Source organism: Megascapheus bottae, chromosome 2, assembly GCF_031878675.1.
Source record: "Megascapheus bottae isolate mThoBot1 chromosome 2, mThoBot2.hap1, whole genome shotgun sequence".
Classification (NCBI taxonomy): domain Eukaryota; kingdom Metazoa; phylum Chordata; class Mammalia; order Rodentia; family Geomyidae; genus Megascapheus; species Megascapheus bottae.
Window position 1 is genome coordinate 48,698,232 of NC_143510.1, and position 19,158 is coordinate 48,717,389.

The 19,158-nt window shown below is 43.7% G+C and overlaps 1 protein-coding gene across 4 annotated transcripts in view; it reads left to right on the forward strand.

Annotated features, from left to right (window-relative positions):
- Positions 1-18,943, forward strand: part of Scn8a (sodium voltage-gated channel alpha subunit 8) — a 116,152-nt gene extending 97,209 nt beyond the window's left edge. For all 4 annotated transcript variants that reach the window (XM_090325960.1, XM_090325966.1, XM_090325952.1 and 1 more), the window contains 6 exons: positions 4,463-4,747; positions 7,251-7,304; positions 7,823-7,960; positions 9,574-9,678; positions 12,643-12,913; positions 17,029-18,943. In XM_090325960.1, coding sequence (XP_090182086.1) covers positions 4,463-4,747; positions 7,251-7,304; positions 7,823-7,960; positions 9,574-9,678; positions 12,643-12,913; positions 17,029-18,176 — 2,001 coding nt within the window. In that variant the 3' untranslated portion in view covers positions 18,177-18,943. The remainder of the gene's footprint in view (positions 1-4,462; positions 4,748-7,250; positions 7,305-7,822; positions 7,961-9,573; positions 9,679-12,642; positions 12,914-17,028) is intronic.
- Positions 18,944-19,158: the final 215 nt, after the last annotated feature.

Genomic DNA, 19,158 nt, shown 5'->3' on the forward strand with positions numbered 1-19,158 from the left:
AGAAGCCCTTTTCATCAACCCGCTTTTGCCAGTCTGTTTACTAAGGAAATGACTTGAGGAGTCTGGATGCAGAAGCCCTTTTGGTAACCTCACCTTTTAGTTCCTCCTTTCCCCACCTTCTCTGAACTCTCAGCTTCAAGTCCTCAAGAAACTCACAATTGTGAACTTCTAAGAAGTTCAGAAGCCCAGAAATCCAGAATGGAGAATCAGAACAAAAAGATAGAAAGATAGACGAACAGACAGACAGACAGACAGACATAAAGTTGGATTGTTTTTCTGGGGTTTTTTTTGTGGGGGGGAAGGGGGAGTGGTACTAGTCCTAGAGCTTAAACTCAAGGCCTAGGCACTGTCCCTGAGCTTTTTTTTGCTCAAGGTTAGAACTCTACCACTTGAGCTACTGCTCCATTTCTGGCTTTTTGATGATGAACTGGAGATAAGAGTCTTTGAGACTTTCTAGGCCAAGCTGGCCTCAAACTGGGATCCTCAGACCTCAGCCTCCTAAATAGTGAGGATTACAGGTCTGAGTTATCAGTGCCAAGCCTAGGAGATTTTACATGCAAAACATCAAACATTTTTCAATTAAAGTAGTGCAAGCAAGAATGAACCTGAACCTGAAGCAGCAAGTTAAATCAGTAATGTTGGGTGAAGGAAGCTTTGGTGTGGAAGTGCCACTGCATTTGGTGGGGACCAGCCAGCAGTTCTGATCATGGCTGGGTAGGCAGGTGGAGAGAGTGCAGGGATCCATTCCTGCCCTGCAGCTTCCCAGCCTTTGTGGGAAGAAGAGGTTGAATTGACTTAAGCTTACAGTAAGTTACCCAGTCATAAATAGAATTAGGTACATACTTTTATACTGAAATGTTTTCCTTTGAAGCACTTTTTTTCACTCTGTAGTTTGGGTTCTTCTGTCTGCTAAGACTTGTGAGATTATCTTGGAAACTTAATTAAGAAACCTTCACAAACGGAATGCCATCTGTGCAGATGGGCTCCACTGTCACTGTGCTGCTCCAATTCTGGGCTCTGCCCTTCACTTGGGAGGGAGCATTTCACCCTTGCCTGTCCTGGGATACTCGCTTCAGTCTCCTCTCCTTCCTCAAACCAAAGATCAGAAAACTGAAACATTCCTGCTATTGGCAAAGGAACACTTAAAGTAGTTCTTTGCTTTTCTCTCCTCCATAGTAATCTTTATCTAAAGATTTTGCTGTGCTATTATGTTTTTGAGAGTATATAATAGTAGTGCTATGAAACATGCATGCATTTTTGTTGGTTGTCAGTACGTAATTGTCCATTAAAGACATGTTCCCTCTGCCAGATATTAAAAGCCATTTGATAGATTTATAGTAGTTAATAATGACCATTAACATCCTAAGCATCACAGAGAACATAATGATGCTATAAGAATCAAAATCCATTTGAAATTTTCTTGTCAATTAAGTGACACTAAGTATAAACTTTCTTTGGAAAGTAGCTTTTTATAAGTTACTAATGCCTAACTTCAAGTTATATTTCTATTTTTTTTCATGTCAGTCCTGTGGCTTGAACTCAGGGCTTAGGCAGTGTCCCTAAGCTTCTTTTGCTCAAGGCTAGCACTACCACTTGAGCCACGGCACCACTTTTCTGTTTATGTGGTTCTGAGGAATCAAACCAAGGCTTCATGCATGCTAGGCAAGCATTCTACCACTAAGCCACATTCCCAGCCCTTCAAGTTATATCTCTGTGCTGTAGTTTTTAACAGTGATAGATTTCATTGTGATTAAAGGAAATGCAAAACAACTAGAGAGTAGCAAAGAACAAGAGTTTCAGTTAATTGACTATCAATGGAAATTTGAGTCATCCACTTATGACATACCTTTAGTGAGAATAGTTCAAAAATATGCTTTCTTGCTCTTGGTTATGAGAAAAGCCAGTGATTCATTGGAGATAACAGTCTCATGGACTTTTCTGCCTAGGCTGGCTTTGAATCGCCATCCTCAGAGTAGCTAGAATTATGGGCGTGAGCTACCGTGCCCATCTTAAAAAGTTGGATTTTATAGAATACTTAACCTGTATCAGAGATCAGGCTCAGTAAACTTTGTACTGAGTCCTTTGATTAAATCTGCAGATTTGAAAGAGATTAGCTGATTAGCTAATTATTCTTTCCTGTTATAGATATTAAACATAGTTACTATAATATATGGACATCATGTCAGACAGTTTAGACAGGGCTTGAGGAGAAACCATCATTCTCTGTAGTGAAGAGTTTCTAAAAGCAGACAGATTCTGAAATGAGATTTTTTTTAAACCCACAGCATTTCTGAGTTTCTATCTCTGGGGCTACTTCCCTACTTCACATTGGCCATAATCTAATAGATAGATCATATCCTCTCTCCCATCTCTGCTGCAAAATGTCATCACATACACTTGAGCCTGTGAATCTTTACAAGGCTACCTTCCTTATTTGAGAATTAATTCTTCCATTTTGTGGATCTTCCTCCTTTTTCCTTATTCTTTTACACATTTCATTGTTTTGGGTGTTCCTACCGAAGTATGACCAACTAGAATGAGGAGGTAAAACTTAAATCTGATTGTGTGACAAATTCAATTACACAAATACATGAAAACAAATAATGTTTTCCAATGTAACATTGAGGATTTTTAGATTTCAGATATTCTGGCTTTCCTTGCTTAAAGTAATATACATTTTATCCTGAAAAGAGATATCTAGAGGAGATTTCTTGGTCTAAGAATTAAGGAATAACTGCTTCTCAATCCAAAGGCCTTCATACAAGAGGGGCATTTTAATCTGAAGGGAAGAATGACTCCCTGGAATTTTTATATAAGAATAAAGAGTGACTGCTATCTATGTAAAAAACCCAGACTGGTGATAAAACCAGCAAGGCTCCAGAAACCCAGAGTTGCTCCCTGGTGATCACTGGGCAATACATTGGAAAACTGATGCAAAGGCGTGTAGTAGTATTTGCCACTGCAAAAAAAAAAAAAAAAAAAGGAAGAAAGAAAGAAAAGAAAAGAGGAGGCCGAGAGTTTTGTCTAGTGGTAGAGTACTTGCCTAGCATGCATGAAGATCTGGGTTTGATTCCTTGATACCATATACATAGAAAAAAGCCACAAGTGGTACTGTAGCTCAAGTGGTAGAGCTCTAGCCTTGAGAAAGTCCAAGGACAGTGCTCAGGCCCTGAGCTCAAGCCCAGGACTGGCATCAAAAAAAAAAAAAAAAAAAAAAAAAAGGAAAGGAAAAAGACACAGTTTCTTTATATCTAGTACTTCATTTTTCATTTGTAGCTACTACTTTCATTTTTAACTCTATTAATCCTCCATAGATACTAGAAAAAGGAAGCAACACTCTTCCCACACTAGAACAACTTAACTGGAACCTTAACAGCCCTGCTCACAACAATAGCAAATGAGATTCTGGGCAGAAAGAAAACCAGGCCTGTTTTCAGTCTCGTCACCTGAACTGTTCTTTCTGTAAGCACTTGAACTCCTCTAGTGAAATCTGTTACAACAGTGCAAGTGTTGTCTAGCTACTCTGGCCTCTAGGGTAAAGCAAAATCCAAATTAAAGACACAGAAATTTCCTCCCTTTTTAAAACATTCTTGAACTTACTGTAGTCAGTAATTTTTAATGATATGTCCACATTTTCTTTGTTTTAAAAACAACAACAACCACAATCCACCTTAAGTCATTTTGATGGCTAATGCATTGTGAAGAATGGAGTCAAGCCCTGAACTGAGCAGAAATATCAGCATTAGCCAGGCAGGGGGTAGCTCTTAGGTTGAGAAACAAGCTTGTAAGTCAGGGAAGTAAAAAGAGGGGGAAAAAAGCTGAAGAATAATGAACCTTGACTGAAAAGCACATCTGTTCAGATTTTACTTTCTACTGTTTGGTAGAGGGAATATGGCTTTTTTTTTTTCTTGAGCCTGCAAAATATGCATGCTCAGCTATTGCCTGAAATAAGATAACTGGCCTTGCCTAGTCATAAAAGAGACGTTATGTACCGTTGAGTGATTCACTGCCACCCCAAAGGGCAGCTCTCTGTGATTTTGAACAATCATGCCTTGTTTTTCAGAGGGGGAATGTCTATTGAAAGGCGACTAGTGAGCTTGCAATTGCTCAGATTTTCCCGTGGGGGCATATTTTATGAGTTGAAGACGAGGGAGACTGGACTAAGAAATCTGTTTTTTCAGTCCCAGGTTGGTGACTAGAAAAGACTAGGGTCATCTTGGGTAGGGGAGTTTGTGTTTGTCAAAATAAAGGTGGAATTTATTAAAATTCCCCCAAAATATAGTTCCTGGACTTAGAAATTTGAGATCCCACTTCTGGATCTGTCCAGTTACTGTAATTCCAAAGAGAACAAAACATTTTTCTAACAGAACAAGCCACACAAAATGCCATTCCCCTCCTGAAAATCAAAAGACTGCTTTCCTCACATGCTCCCAACACTCAGCACCCTCCCCTTCCAATGCAGGTGGTGGTGAATGCCTTGGTGGGCGCCATCCCCTCCATCATGAATGTGCTGCTGGTGTGTCTCATCTTCTGGCTGATTTTCAGCATCATGGGAGTCAACCTGTTTGCGGGAAAGTACCACTACTGCTTTAACGAGACTTCCGAAATCCGCTTTGACATTGAAATTGTCAACAATAAGACAGACTGTGAAAAGCTCATGGAAGGCAACAACACGGAGATCAGGTGGAAGAATGTGAAGATCAACTTCGATAATGTTGGCGCAGGATACCTGGCTCTTCTTCAAGTAGTAAGTGTTGTCACTGCAGTCCTGGGGACTTAAGGCCTTCTTACTCATAGGGCTGGGAGAACAAAGTCAGTCCCCAAACTAGTTTCAGGGATACACCATTCCTGTAGATTTCCAACTGCTATGACATCTCCCTCAGAGAGGATCTGTCCTGAGCTCAGAGGCAGAGTTCTGTTTGGCAACAAGGAAAGAAGGATACAGCATAAGAAAGCACTAGAGAGGACACATTCTCTCCCCAAGTCAGAGCGTAAATGGGAAAGAAAGGAAATAAAAAAAAAATATGTGCAATAGACCAAAATGGGAAAGCCTTGGGCGGACAGACAGACAGATTTTGGGTTTTTTTGTTATTGGTGGTAATAGTGGTGGTGGTGATCATGGGGCTTGAACTCGCGGTCTAGAGGCTGTCATTGAGCTTTTTTTTTTTTTTTTTTTGCCAGTCCTGGGCTTGAGCTCAGGGCCTGAGCACTGTCCTTGGACTTTCTCAAAGCTAGAGCTCTCTCACTTGAGCCTCAGCACCATTTCTGGCTTTTTTCTATGTATGTGGTACTGAGGAATCGAACCTGGGTCTTCGTGCATGCTAGGCAAGCACTCTACCACTAGGTCAACTCCCAGCCCCTGTTATTGAGCTTTTATACTCAAGGCTAGTGTTCCACCACTTTGAGCCACAGCACCACTTCCTGCTTTCTAGTGGTTAGAGATAAGAGTCTCATGGACTTTCATGCCCCAGCTGGCTTAAAACCAAGATCCTCAGATCTCAGCCTCCTGAGTAGCTAGCATTGCAGACGTGAGCCACCATTGCCCAGCAAGAAAGCCTATATTGATGGAGTAGGAAAATCCTGATAATTTACAGTAAAGTTTACTAAAGAATCTGACAGTCTCACAATACTGCTATTTCTGGCAGCTCAATCCCAGGTCTCAAGTGAATGTGTCATTGTAAGAAATTCAAGTTATATACATAAATCTCTTTGCTTAATTTCATACCATCATGCCTGGTCTTCTCTTTCTCTCTCACTCTTTTTTGGAGGGGGGGGTTGATATGATGCTATGAAAGTTCCTAGGCATACGGAGGTGCCTTTGAGCCATTCCTGATATTTATTGGGACAAATGACTCAACTTCTCTGACCCTTTGTTTCTTCATCTTTTGAATGTTGATAACATTGCTTTATGTGGTTAAGAGAATTTGTGTTTAATTCCTACCACGATGCCTAGCACATAGCAGTGCTTAGTGGTGATTGATATTATGTATTTTCATAATCATTACCATAACTTCATCATTCAGTTGTTGGGAATATTAAATGCAACAATAATACAGATGAAACTCGTAACTTAACCTAATGGCGTAAGCAAAGTAAATGGAATGAGCTGTGTTTTACCCAGCCCAAACCTCTTTTTGCTATTTATGCCAGTTCAAGAAATTAGAGCTGCTTGCTTACACCTGTAATCCTAGATACTAAGAAGACTGAGATCTGAGAATCTCCTTCAAAGCCAGCCCAGGCAGGAAAATCTGATACTCATCTTCAGTGAACCACCAAAAAGCTGGAAGCGGAGCTGTAGCTCAAGAGGTAGAATGCCAGCCTTGAGCAGAAAAGCTCAGAGATATAACTCAGTCCCGAAGTTCAAGCCTGAGAGAGAGACAGAGAGAAAGAGAGAGACAGACACACAGAACAGAAATTGGACCCTGAGACTGAGGGTGTAGTTCAGTGAAAGAGTGTTTGCCTAGCATGAACAAGGACCTGAGTTCTATCTCTAGCATAGCAAGGGAGAAAGAAAAAGAAATTGGACCTATGAATTGAATCTGAATTGGAGTAACTCCAGAAACCAGTACATACTGTCCAGCAAAGTCAGACATTGTGCTGAGCATCCCTACCATATGTAAGGCACTGTGTTTGGCAGTAGAGCCATTCAGTAAATAAAACCAGGCCTCCTGATGCCCTGAAAACCCTAGAATCAGGTTGAACAAATAGTCCATGCAGAATATTACATTTTCTACCCATATTTGTTTCTAGAACCATGCTAGCTACTGTAGACTGAAGGAGAACTGGAACATTCTCCTGCAGTGGAACTGGTGCTGCCACTCCCTGGACTGTGCCTAGCCCTATTAATAAAGGACAAGTTCTAGCCCTACTTAGTTTTTAATGCAACTGAATTTCTGAGCCTCTTATTGCTTATTTAAGTCCTTGGTAGTGGAGGTCATAAGTTTGAAGCACCTTCTCTTACCATTCACTCATAAGTGTGTATTTCCCTCCCCTTAGGCAGCCATTTTAAGGTCTTGTGTGAAAGTTGATACAGTTATCATGATTTACCAAACTTCAGTGTTATTTTCAAGGACGTATTTAAGGCCTTCTTGTGGTCTGTATGAGCAAAAGAAAATGCTGTGTCCATGTAAGACTGCATCCAAACCCTGCCCTGAATTCTTGCTAACCCTAAGCCTGGCCTTGGGGCCCCCTGCCTATACTCTCATCTACTCCCTACTCAGCACAGTCTAATAATTGACTCCGTTTCCTAGGCAACCTTCAAAGGCTGGATGGACATCATGTATGCAGCTGTAGATTCCCGAAAGGTAAGGATCTGTGATCAAACACATCTTAGAAGGACAGAAAGCAAGTAGCTCTGTGAGTCACCAAGAAAGATGAGGAGAAGGAAGAGCAGCAAAGAGGAGTAAAGTTTCTCTTTGGACATGAATTGCTCATTTTATTGATTATAGATTCTTTTCCCCTCAGTAAATCCTCGCTCACTTTACTTGGCTCCAGACAAGTAGACAGTTGATTTTTCCTTGGCCCCAGTGGTGCTGTCTACTCTTTAATCCTGCTTTGAAAGGAAAGTGCAGTTCCTAATAGCCAGCCTTCCCTCCCCCTCGCCTCATGACTGGCATCCCAGCGACAGCACACCCTCACAGGCCAGAGCTGCCTGTGGGAACGAGGAGTCAGGCAGAAGGAATCTAAGACTTCCACCCCCAGCTTGTGCAGCAGCTTGGGTGGGAAGAGTTAAGGCTGATAACTTTACATGCTGTACCCACCCACCCAATTCCCAAACTGGGAGCTGAGCTGACCATTGTCCTTTTCTCCTGCCCTTTGCCAGGCTGATGAGCAGCCTAAGTATGAAGACAACATCTACATGTACATCTACTTTGTCATCTTCATCATCTTCGGCTCCTTCTTCACCCTGAACCTGTTCATTGGTGTCATCATTGATAACTTCAATCAACAAAAGAAAAAGATAGGTCTCCTCCCCTCATTGCCAGTGGTCACAGACCACCCGCAGGAGGGGCACTCTATCCTTGTCTCCAAAGGAAAGAAAAAATGCCCCTCACTGTGGCACTGGCCCTGCTGGGCATTAGCCCTCACTGACCCTTTCTGTTCAGGGCTGTGTGTAGAGTGTGGTTTACCATTGACTAGCAATCCTTTTTTCTCCACATCTACGACTGGTGCGGGCCTCCCACCAGAAGGAAGCAGAGAGTGCTCTCTGTCACAGAGACCCAATGGAAAGAAATAGATGAACAGCTGCAGCTCGAGGCAGATTCACCCGTCCACACAGCCCTGGATGCCACTACCCAGCTAACACTTGAGGACATTCCCTCTGGAAGTCCTCTCCCTTATGCATCACACATGGTTAGCAGTCATTCCAAAACAAATTTTAAGTCAAGCCTGACCATGCAAGTCAAATAACAGTCTTGTGTGAGCCAGAATTTCCATTTTTGCCAAATTTTGAATATCATCATCTAAAACAAATGGGCCAATAGCCAGAGTTTAGGCATTCCTTTATTCTAAAATATTTTATTTTTAAAATATTTTTCTAGAGGCGGGGAGTTTGGCCTAGTGGTTAAAGTGCTTGCCTAGCATGCATGAAGACCCGGGTTCGATTCCTCGGCACCACATGCATAGAAAAAAGCCAGAAATGGTGCTGAGGCTCAAGTGGTAGAGCTCTAGCCTTGAGAAAGTCCAAGGACAGTGCTCAGGCCCTGAGCTCAAGCCCAGGACTGGAAAAAAAAAACAAAAAATATTTTTCTAGGGCCAGGTGCAGTGGCTCACGCCTGTAATCTTAGCTACTCAGCAGGTTGAGATCTGAGGATCCCGGTTCCATGACAGCCCAGGCACTAAAGTCAGTGAGACTCTTACCTCCAATTAACCACCAGAAAACTGGAAGTGGTGCTGTGGCTTAAGGGGTAGGGCAGTAGCCTTGAGCTGAAGAGCTCAGGGACAGTGCCCAGGCCCAGAGTTCAAGCCCCACCAAAAAAAAAAAAAAAAAAAAAAAAGCGTGGTAGGACCCTGAGTTCAAAACCCCAGTTCAGGCTGGAAGCTGATTGTTCACACCTGTAATCCTAGCTACTCAGGAAGCTTAGATCTGGAGGAACAAGGCTCAAAGACAGACTAGAGGTGAGGCTTAAGTGATGGAGCACCAGCTATGAGCAAGAAAGCCTAGCTAGAATACAGCCCTGAGTTCAAGCCTTAGTCCTAGCACAAAAGGAAATACATACTGCCTAAAGAAATTTTTTTCCCAGAATTTCATCAGGAAATCAGTCCAAAACAAATAATTTTTTTAGACTGTGAGATATGGCTGCCTTCCAAGCCTTTCCTTAAGCTTATCATTCCTGAAGGTCTGAAATCCATTTCTTTGCTACCTGACCAGACAAATCACAGTAATCTCAAGCTAAAAATTCGAGTCTCAGAATTAGTCTTTATCAAAGGTGTGCCTCACTTTGGGTCTTCTGTCAGCTAAACTTGCTTCTGGGAGGGGAAGGGAAAAGTCTGATCTTTCACTGTGTAACAGTGAATCTCCAGCCTTAGCACTCAGAGCCAGTTGTGATTATTGTCCCTTTTTCCCTCCTTTACTTTGGAGGTCAAGACATCTTCATGACAGAGGAACAGAAGAAGTACTACAATGCCATGAAAAAGCTGGGCTCAAAGAAGCCACAGAAACCCATTCCCCGTCCCTTGGTGAGTACACTGAGCAGGCTGAGCACTGTTTGGACAAGGTAAGTGATGGCTGCTTAATGCTGCTGGTCCTCTCCTAGCTGTCCCATCCAAAGGATAAGTAAGACGGCAGCTTTGCCTTGTAAGCGTGGAGAGTTAAAATGTTCACTTTGGCTGTTGCCTAGATAGTGAGATCTTTTAAGAAACAACCAGCCAGACACAGGTGGCTCATGCCTATAATCCTACCTACTCAGGAGGTTGACACTGGAGGATAAAGGTTCCGGGCAGAAAATTCAGACAGACTGTATGTATCTCTAGCAAAAAGCTTGCTGGAGGGGCTGGAAGTTTGGCCTAGTGGTAGAGTGCTTGCCTAGCATGCACAAAGACCCGGGTTCAATTCCTTGGCACCACATACATAGAAAAAAAAAGCCAGAAGTGGTGCTGAGGCTTAAGTGGTAGAGCTCTAGCCTTGAGAAAGTCCAAGTACAGTGCTCATACCCTGAGTTCAAGCCCAGGACTGGGAAAAGAAAAAAAAAAAAAACAAAAAAAAAGCTGGAAGTGGTGCTGTAGCTCAAGTGGTAGAGCTCTAGCCTTGAGAAAGCTCAAGGACAGTGCTCATACCCTGAGTTCAAGCCCCAGGACTGGCAAAAAAGCTGGTTGGAGGCATGATTCAAGTGGTAGAGTACCAACTGAGCAAGCTGGAAGTTCAAACTCAGGTACTGGCCAAAAAAAAAAAAAAAAGTCTGGGAGTTTGGCCTAGTGGTAGAGTGCTTGCCTAGCATGCACAAAGACTCAGGTTCGATTCCTCAGTACCACATACATAGAAAAAAGCCAGAAGTGGTTCTGTGGCTGAAGTGGTAGAGCACTAACCTTGAGAAAGTCCAAGGATAGTGCTCAGGCCATGAGTGCAGCTCAGGACTGACTAAAAAACAAAAAAAAGAAAGAAAGAACAAAGGAAAATGAATGAAATGCCAGCCAATTCCTTTCTGTCCAGTTCAAGATGGGATTTTGGTAGTTGGGGGGTTGAAACAGCAAGAGCAAAATTTAAGGCCAGCCTGGGCTACATAGTAGGACCCTGTCTCAAAAAAAAAAAAAAAAAAAGGAATTGTTACTGTGTCCGCATCTATACCCAATAGTGTTATCTTTGCAGGGTTTATCTGGAACCTAAAATGATGTTTCTGGCTGTCAGAACAGAGGGGTAGTAGCAGGAGAGTTAAAGACACCTGATTTCCCTCCTCCCACCTCTCCCCCCCTTCTCTCTCTCTGCCAGTCCTGGATGTTGAACTCAGAGCCTGAACACTGCCCTTCGACTTTCTCAAGTCTAGAACTCTACCCCTTGAGTTACAGCACCACTTCCAGCTTTTTCTATGTATGTGATACCAAGGAATTGAACCCAAGTCTTCGTGCATGCTACGCAAGCACTCTACCACCAGGTCAAACTCCTGGCCCCCTTATTTCCTCTCTTGAACTGAGTGGCTGAGATTCTACCTCACCCCCTTTTGGGTGTCCTCTTGTTTTGAAAATAAGCCTCAAAATATGTTCTTTGTAACCCCTGTTTAAAGCAATTAAAAAAAAACATAAAAACAGCAGAACCTCTAAAATAAAAACTTTCCTGGCAATCTCAATCTGTAGATATAAAAGTAGAATTCTTTTGTTTGAATAGATAATAAGTGTTCCACACTGAGTGTCAGTGCCTCTCATGCCTGTAATCTTAGCTGCTCAGAAAGCTGAGATCTGAGGATCTTGGTTGGAAGCCAGCCTGGGCAGAAAAGTCTTTCAGGCTCTGATCTGCAATTAACCAAAAGCCAGAATGGCTCACTCAAGTGTTAGACTGCTAGCCTTAAGAGAAAAAGCTAAGGGACAGCACCCAGGCCCTGAGTTTAAGCCCCAGTGCTAGCACACACACACACACACACACACACACACACACACACACACACACACACACACACACACACACACACACACACACACACACACACACACACACACACACACACACACACACACACACACATTGTCTTTCACCTGACAGAATTCCCTCTATGTATCAGTCATTAGGCAAAAAGTAATACATAAAATTTTGGGAATCAGAGATTGGAAGGATCTCAGTAGAGGTCAGGCTGGGCAAACAGAAGTTCAGAAAGCAAAATCTCAACCCACTGTCTGGGCATGTTGACACATAGCTGTTATCCCAACTACAAGGGAAGCACAGCTGGGAATGTTGTGACCACATGTCATCCCAGAAACAAAGAGATGCACATATAGGAGGATCAATGCCGTGGCCAACTCATGCCTAAAGCAGTCCCCTATCTTGAGAATAGCCAAGGGCCTGAGGCTGTGGCTCACAGTGGTAGAATACTAGTCTTGAGCAAAAGAGCTCAGGAACAGCTCCTACACCCAGAGTTCAAGCCCCACGATGAACAAAAATAAATAAATAATCAATCCATCATGGCTCACGTGGTAGGCTGTTTCCTAGCATGAAAGAAAACCCTGAGTTCAAACCCCTGTATCACCAAAAATGTTTAAAAAGGAAAAAAGGAAGGGAGGGAAGAAGGAAGGAATAACCCTCAACTTTCTAGCTGGAGAGACTGGATGAATAACTGAAAGAGAGCAACAAGTTAGATAAGGACAGCAGGAAGGACTCAGTTCCATTTTGGACATGTAAGTTTGGGACAGTTATGAGTCAAGAAGAGATGGTGAAAAAAAAGGGGTGAGTATGCAAGTATCATGTGAGCAGTGGGGACATTCTCAGCCACAGAAGTCGTAGGAGGGATTGCTTGTGGATGGGACTACGAAAGCACTGCCAGGGAGGTAGGAAAACTTCTAGGTGTTTTTGCTGTTAGGGGCTTATGAGAGGAGCAGGAAGCTGAGGAAGCTTTGAGGGAAGCACTCTGTGCTTCGGACAGACTGCCGAAGGTCACTGGTCACTGTGTCCGCTCCCTCAAGCCTGCTCCTGAATCCTGTGATGTCTTTCCTCCTCTGCAGAACAAAATCCAAGGAATTGTCTTTGATTTTGTCACTCAACAAGCCTTTGACATTGTTATCATGATGCTCATCTGCCTTAACATGGTGACAATGATGGTGGAGACAGACACTCAGAGCAAGCAGATGGAGAACATCCTCTACTGGATTAATCTGGTCTTTGTCATCTTTTTCACCTGTGAGTGTGTGCTCAAAATGTTTGCCTTGAGGCACTACTACTTCACCATTGGCTGGAACATCTTTGACTTTGTGGTGGTCATCCTCTCCATTGTGGGTGAGTGGGGGCAGGACCGGGTGCTGCATGAGGATGGGCTGGCGGGGCAGGGGGGGGGAGAGGGGGGCAAGGGCTTGCAATATGAGTGTGGGCACACTGTCCTCAGAGCTGGAGCCTGCGGTCTCTCCTGGTCTTTTGGAGCCTGTGGGGTGCGCCCACCGCCAGTGAGATTGCCCTGAGTGTCCCAGAGGCGCTGGGCTGTCAATGCTGTGACTGAGGGTGAAAAGATCAGATTAGGTTTTGCTTTCAAGGAGTTTCAAGAGTAACAGAACACAAAAAGGAAGTTGTTGTTTTCAAATGTGACTGTACTACAAGTATGAAATGAGGTGGTTCAGGTGGATAGTAATGGAAGTTTAGGGAAATTCTAGTGGCTATGGTTGTGGATGTGCCACTGTGGCTTGATGGCAATGTTTTACTGTGCATTGGGTGAGGCCAGTTTGCTGTGCTATATGTTCACAGCCCACAACAGGAGAATTTATCATCTTTATGGTGGAAATGGCCAAGGTAGGTCATGTGGGAAGTGACAGAAACAAAGCTCAAGGTGGCCCCAAAGTTCATCATTTTCCTCATCTCAAAGTATAGCTCGGTGTGCCTCCTGGCCAGCAGGCAGAGAAGCCATCAGCCCACTGACTTCCCAGGATGCCCTTGCCTTCCTAAAGAGCATCCAGAATGGGTGGCTTGGCTGACTTATACTAGCAGAAGCCAGCCTCAGGCTTTGGTGACTGCAGGGGTAACTGTGCCTCCCAGAAGTCAGCTGGCTTCCCCTTAGCCTGAGCCAGCCACGATCCCATAGTCTTTTTTTTTTTTTTTTTTGCCAGTCCTGGGCTTGGGCCCAGGACTTGAGCACTGTCCTTGGACTTTCTCAAGGCTAACACTCTACCACTTGAGCCTCAGCACCACTTCGGCTTTTTGCTATGCATGTGGTACCGAAGAATCGAACCCAGGTCTTCGTGCATGCTAGGCAAACACTCTACCACTAGGGCAAACTCCCGGCCCCAGTCCCATAGTCTTATGCTGTTAACCACCCCAGTACCTATGAGGAACATGGTTTAAAGCCAGCCCAGGCAGGAAAGTCTGTGAGACTCCATTTCCAGTTATCACCGCAGAGCCAGAAATAGAACAATAGCTCAAATGTTATCCTTGAGAGACAGGGGGGAAAAAAAAAAGTTTAAGGACAGCACCCTAAGTTCAAGTCCTGAGTTCAAGCCCCAGGACTAGCACACACACAAATAAAAATTGAGGGGCTGGAGTTTGGCCTAGTGGTAGAGTGTTTGCCTACCATGCATGAATACCCAGGTTCGATTCCTCGGTACCACATACATAGAAAAAAGCTGGAAGTGGTGCTGAGGCTCAAGTGGTAGAGCTCTAGCCTTGAGAAAGTCCAAGGACAGTGCTCAGGCCCTGAGCCCAAGCCCAAGCCTGGCCAAAAAAAAATTGAGCATTGAGCTATTTGGGCAGAGGAGATCAAGAAACAATGGTTGGAAACCAGCCAGAGCATAGGCATTCATGAGACTCCATCTCACTCAGTGACTATCATCTCTAGCAAGTGGAGAGTGCCCAGATAGGAATATTGCAGCCCAGGCCAGCCCAGGCATAAAACAAGACCCTACCTCAAAAATACCCAACACAATCGCCAGGCGATGGAAATAATCCAGATGTCCTACTGCAGATGAATGGATACAGAAAATGTGGTATATATATATATATATATATATATATATATATATATATATATACAATGGAATTCTACATAGCCGACAGACAAGATAAAATAATGGCATTCACAGGAAAGTGGATGAATCTAGAGTGAATCATGTTGAGTGAGACAAGTCAAGACCTAAGGATCAAAAGGCGCATGGTATCCTTAATACGTGGCTATTAAATCCAAAGAGTACAAGAGCGAGGACTCAATAACTGCATACCCAAAGCTATGGACATGGTAATGGAAATATAAACATAACTATATAGACATAAAAACCTATAGACATAATGTTTTATTTCATAAATTAATGTTTCTATGACATACAAACCCTTAGCCTAATTGTGATAAAGTTCTAAATACTAAGTCACAGTGATTGTAAATAGAGATTCCCTCCTTGAACACTTGTATGTTAAACTTGTCATTTAAAATATGATATAAAAATCAACGTTAATAAATTCTTTAAAAAAAAAAAACCCAACACAGGGGCTGGGAGTTTGGCCTAGTGATAGAGTGCTTGCCTAGCATGCACAAAAACCTGGGTTCTATTCCTCAGTACCATATACATAGAAAAAAAGCCGGAAGTGGTGCTGAGGCTCAAGTGGTAGAGCTCTAGCCTTGAGAAAGTCCAAGGACAGTGCTCAGGCCCTGAGCTCAAGCCCAGGACTGGCCAAAAAAAAAAAAAGTATCCAAAAACAGTGCCCAGGCCTTGAGTCCAAGCCCTAGAACTGGCAACAACAACAACAACAACAAAAAGTAGGAAAAGCAAGAAAGAAAAGAGGAAAACTGTGAAGTTATTTAGGTCCTGGCTGAGATAGAAATTGTCTAGAAAGCAGAAATTACCTAGCCCCTCCTCTGAACTTACTAGTAACCAACCACTGGCCCTTTCCTGGCCTTAAATCTTCAAATGAAGGACTCTATGTGAATCTTAATAGGTGAGAGACAGCTTGCATAGTTCACTTAACCGCTTCATGTCATCCTACTGGGAGCTGGGTGGCAAGAGGAATCGGGGGATAAGGGAGAACACCCTCACTTCCCTTCCATCCTCATTTCCCAGCATGCTCTCCTTGTTGCTCTTTGGTTATAAAGACAAGCAACCTGGTTGAGGGGGCCTGTGGAAAGCTGTAAATAGAAAAGGCCCTGGGATTTGTACACGTTCACCCTCAATTTCTGTATCCTACTATTACTGTGGTATTTTTACCTGCTGAAACTAGTTTCAGATTTATGCCTTTCAGTCTGAAATCCAGGAGCTCTAAGTTGAAAGTCAGTGCTGAGAAAGCCTTTTAATTGTCTAGGCTTGTAAAGTAGCATGGGGAGATGGGAGAATGAGACAACAAAGCTATTCTTTCAGAGCTAAGAAAATCCTTTGAAAAGTGGTGGCATCAGTAGAACAAGCCATGAAAGCTAAAAGGGAGTGAGGGAATTGGGACCTCCTTTCATTGTGGAACTGGAAATCTGGTGGCAACAACCTGGAAAACTGTACATGCACACTTAATAAACTAGTCTTTTTTTTAGTAGGAAAGCAAATTAGTGAGGACATGTTCATAAAAGGGAATACCATTCCATTGTTAGAGTGAAGAATGTAAAGTTATTTTAACATGAAGACCCAGTATCACCAAAAACAAAAAAAGTGCTGTAAATAGGCAGATCTCAAAAGATTATAATGTTTGGCCTTGCTGGGTGCGGGTAGCTCATACCTATAATCATAGCTAGTCAGAAGGCTAAGATTTGAGAATAGTGGTTCAAAGCCAGCCCAGGCAGAAAGTCCATGAGACTCTTATCTCCAGTTAACCCTATAAAACAGTAGAGTGTTATCCTTCAACAGCAACAAAGGTTTAAGGCTACTTAGGAGGCTGAAATCAAAACCAGTCCTACCAGAAAGTCCAGGAGACTCGTATCTCCAATTAATCAGCAAAATGCCAGAAGTGAAATGTGTGTTCAAGTGGTATAGCAACAGCGTTGAGTGAAAAGCCAAGAAAAAAACAAGAGCATGAGGCCGAGTTCAAGTTCCCATACCAGGGCCAAAAAAAAAAAAAAAAATCCCAAGTATAATTTCCTAAACATAATAGGATGCTCTGTGTCATTTTTAGGTTCATACAAAATAAAACTAAAAAAACTAGGACATCCATTAGAACGACTCACAATTATGGATGTTTCTAGGGATTAAAGCCAAAATAAAGGAAGTGAATATAGTAGAACTCCAGCTTCTATTAAACCTGTGTTTTAGACACATGAGATCCATGCTACTATTTCCTCTATTTTTGAAACAGTTTTTTTTTTTTTAATAACAGTTCAAATTGACTGGAAGGCACTCAGTCTACAAAGGCTTTTCAATTTACTATTTCTGCTGTGCCAGGTGAAAGAAGAGAAAGGGCATCTCCGACCTCTGTAATAACTTCCTCTGTTCCTCTCTTAGGAATGTTCCTGGCTGATATCATTGAGAAATACTTTGTTTCCCCAACCCTTTTCCGAGTCATCCGATTGGCCCGTATTGGGCGCATCTTGCGTCTGATCAAAGGCGCCAAAGGGATTCGTACCCTGCTCTTTGCCTTAATGATGTCCTTGCCTGCCCTGTTCAATATCGGCCTTCTGCTCTTCCTGGTCATGTTCATCTTCTCCATCTTTGGGATGTCCAATTTTGCGTATGTGAAGCACGAGGCTGGCATTGACGATATGTTCAACTTCGAGACATTTGGCAACAGCATGATCTGCCTGTTTCAGATCACCACCTCAGCTGGTTGGGATGGCCTGCTGCTGCCCATCCTGAACCGGCCCCCTGACTGCAACCTGGACAAGGAACACCCAGGGAGCGGTTTCAAGGGGGACTGTGGGAACCCATCCGTGGGCATCTTCTTCTTCGTCAGCTACATCATCATCTCTTTCCTGATTGTGGTGAACATGTACATCGCCATCATCCTGGAGAACTTCAGTGTAGCCACAGAAGAAAGCGCAGACCCCCTGAGCGAGGATGACTTTGAGACCTTCTATGAGATCTGGGAGAAGTTTGACCCTGACGCCACGCAGTTCATCGAGTACTGTAAGCTGGCAGACTTTGCAGATGCCTTGGAACATCCTCTCCGTGTGCCCAAGCCCAACACCATTGAGCTCATCGCCATGGATCTGCCGATGGTGAGCGGCGATCGCATCCACTGCTTGGACATCCTTTTTGCCTTTACCAAGCGGGTCCTGGGAGACAGCGGCGAGCTGGACATCCTGCGCCAGCAGATGGAGGAGCGGTTCGTGGCATCAAATCCTTCCAAAGTGTCTTACGAGCCAATCACAACCACACTGCGGCGCAAGCAGGAAGAGGTGTCTGCCGTGGTCCTGCAGCGTGCCTACCGGGGACATTTGGCAAGGCGGGGCTTCATCTACAAAAAGATGACTTCCAATAAGCTGGAGAACGGAGGCACGCACCGGGAGAAAAAGGAGAGCACCCCGTCCACAGCCTCCCTCCCATCCTATGACAGTGTGACTAAACCCGACAAGGAGAAGCAGCAGCGGGCAGAGGAAGGAAGACGGGAAAGAGCCAAAAGACAAAAAGAGGTCAGAGAATCCAAGTGTTAGAGGAGAGCAAAAATGAAAGGGTATATACCGGTTTAACACTTGCAAGTGAAAGAGTGTTTACAAACTTCCTGAATACTATCCATGCAGAACAGCAGTGGGCACATTGTACCCTGAAGATCTGTACCAAACGTAGTCTGCTTCCCGTGACCTTGTGACACGGTTGCATCTTGAGCAGTGACCTGCCGAGGGCTAAAGACCCTGCTCCCTGGACTCACAGATTTTCTATTGCTTGGGCAGGTGGTTACTGCATGTTCCACATTCAGTCAATGCAACTTAGGACAAAAACTAACAGGATATAAAAACAGGAGAGGCTGCCGGGACCAGCACATTTCCGTTGCAGCCAAATGGATTTTATTTTTTCATTTTGTTGATTCTCAGAAGCAGAAAGCATTACTTTAAAAAAAAAAAGTTTGTTTGTTCATGCAAACTATATTTGCACTCTGACATTAGTTAAGCTAAGCAGCAAAAAGGGAAAACACACACACTCCCATTTAGCCCATGTCATTCAGTTGTCAGTTTCCTTGACATAAACCACATCTTCTCCACATGGGCTTCACGTGGTTTGGAGATGGGTGGGGGAAAACCATCAGGTTTTTTTTCAGGCTGAGGAGGACTTGCTCAGGCCGATTCCAAACATTGTGCTTGTTCAATGCGTAGAAACGATTTGCATGATGGCATGCCGTGATCAGAAGTCATGCATGAGATCCATATACCACAGGACACTGCTGCTCCTGTCCCCTGCCCTGGGTCAGCCTCTGGACAGGACCCAGCCCCGCTCCGTTCACTGTATTCGGAGAAAATGGTAAGAGTTCCATACCGGCTGCAATTCTTTGAGTTCTTAGAAGTCTTTCATACACCTTCTGGGTAGGGAAACATAACTAATCAATTGACCACCCCACCAACAACAAGGGGGAAAAAACAAACAGTCCAACAAGCAGATGGATCCGTTGTGTGTCTATGTTTAACAGACATCTCTAACATA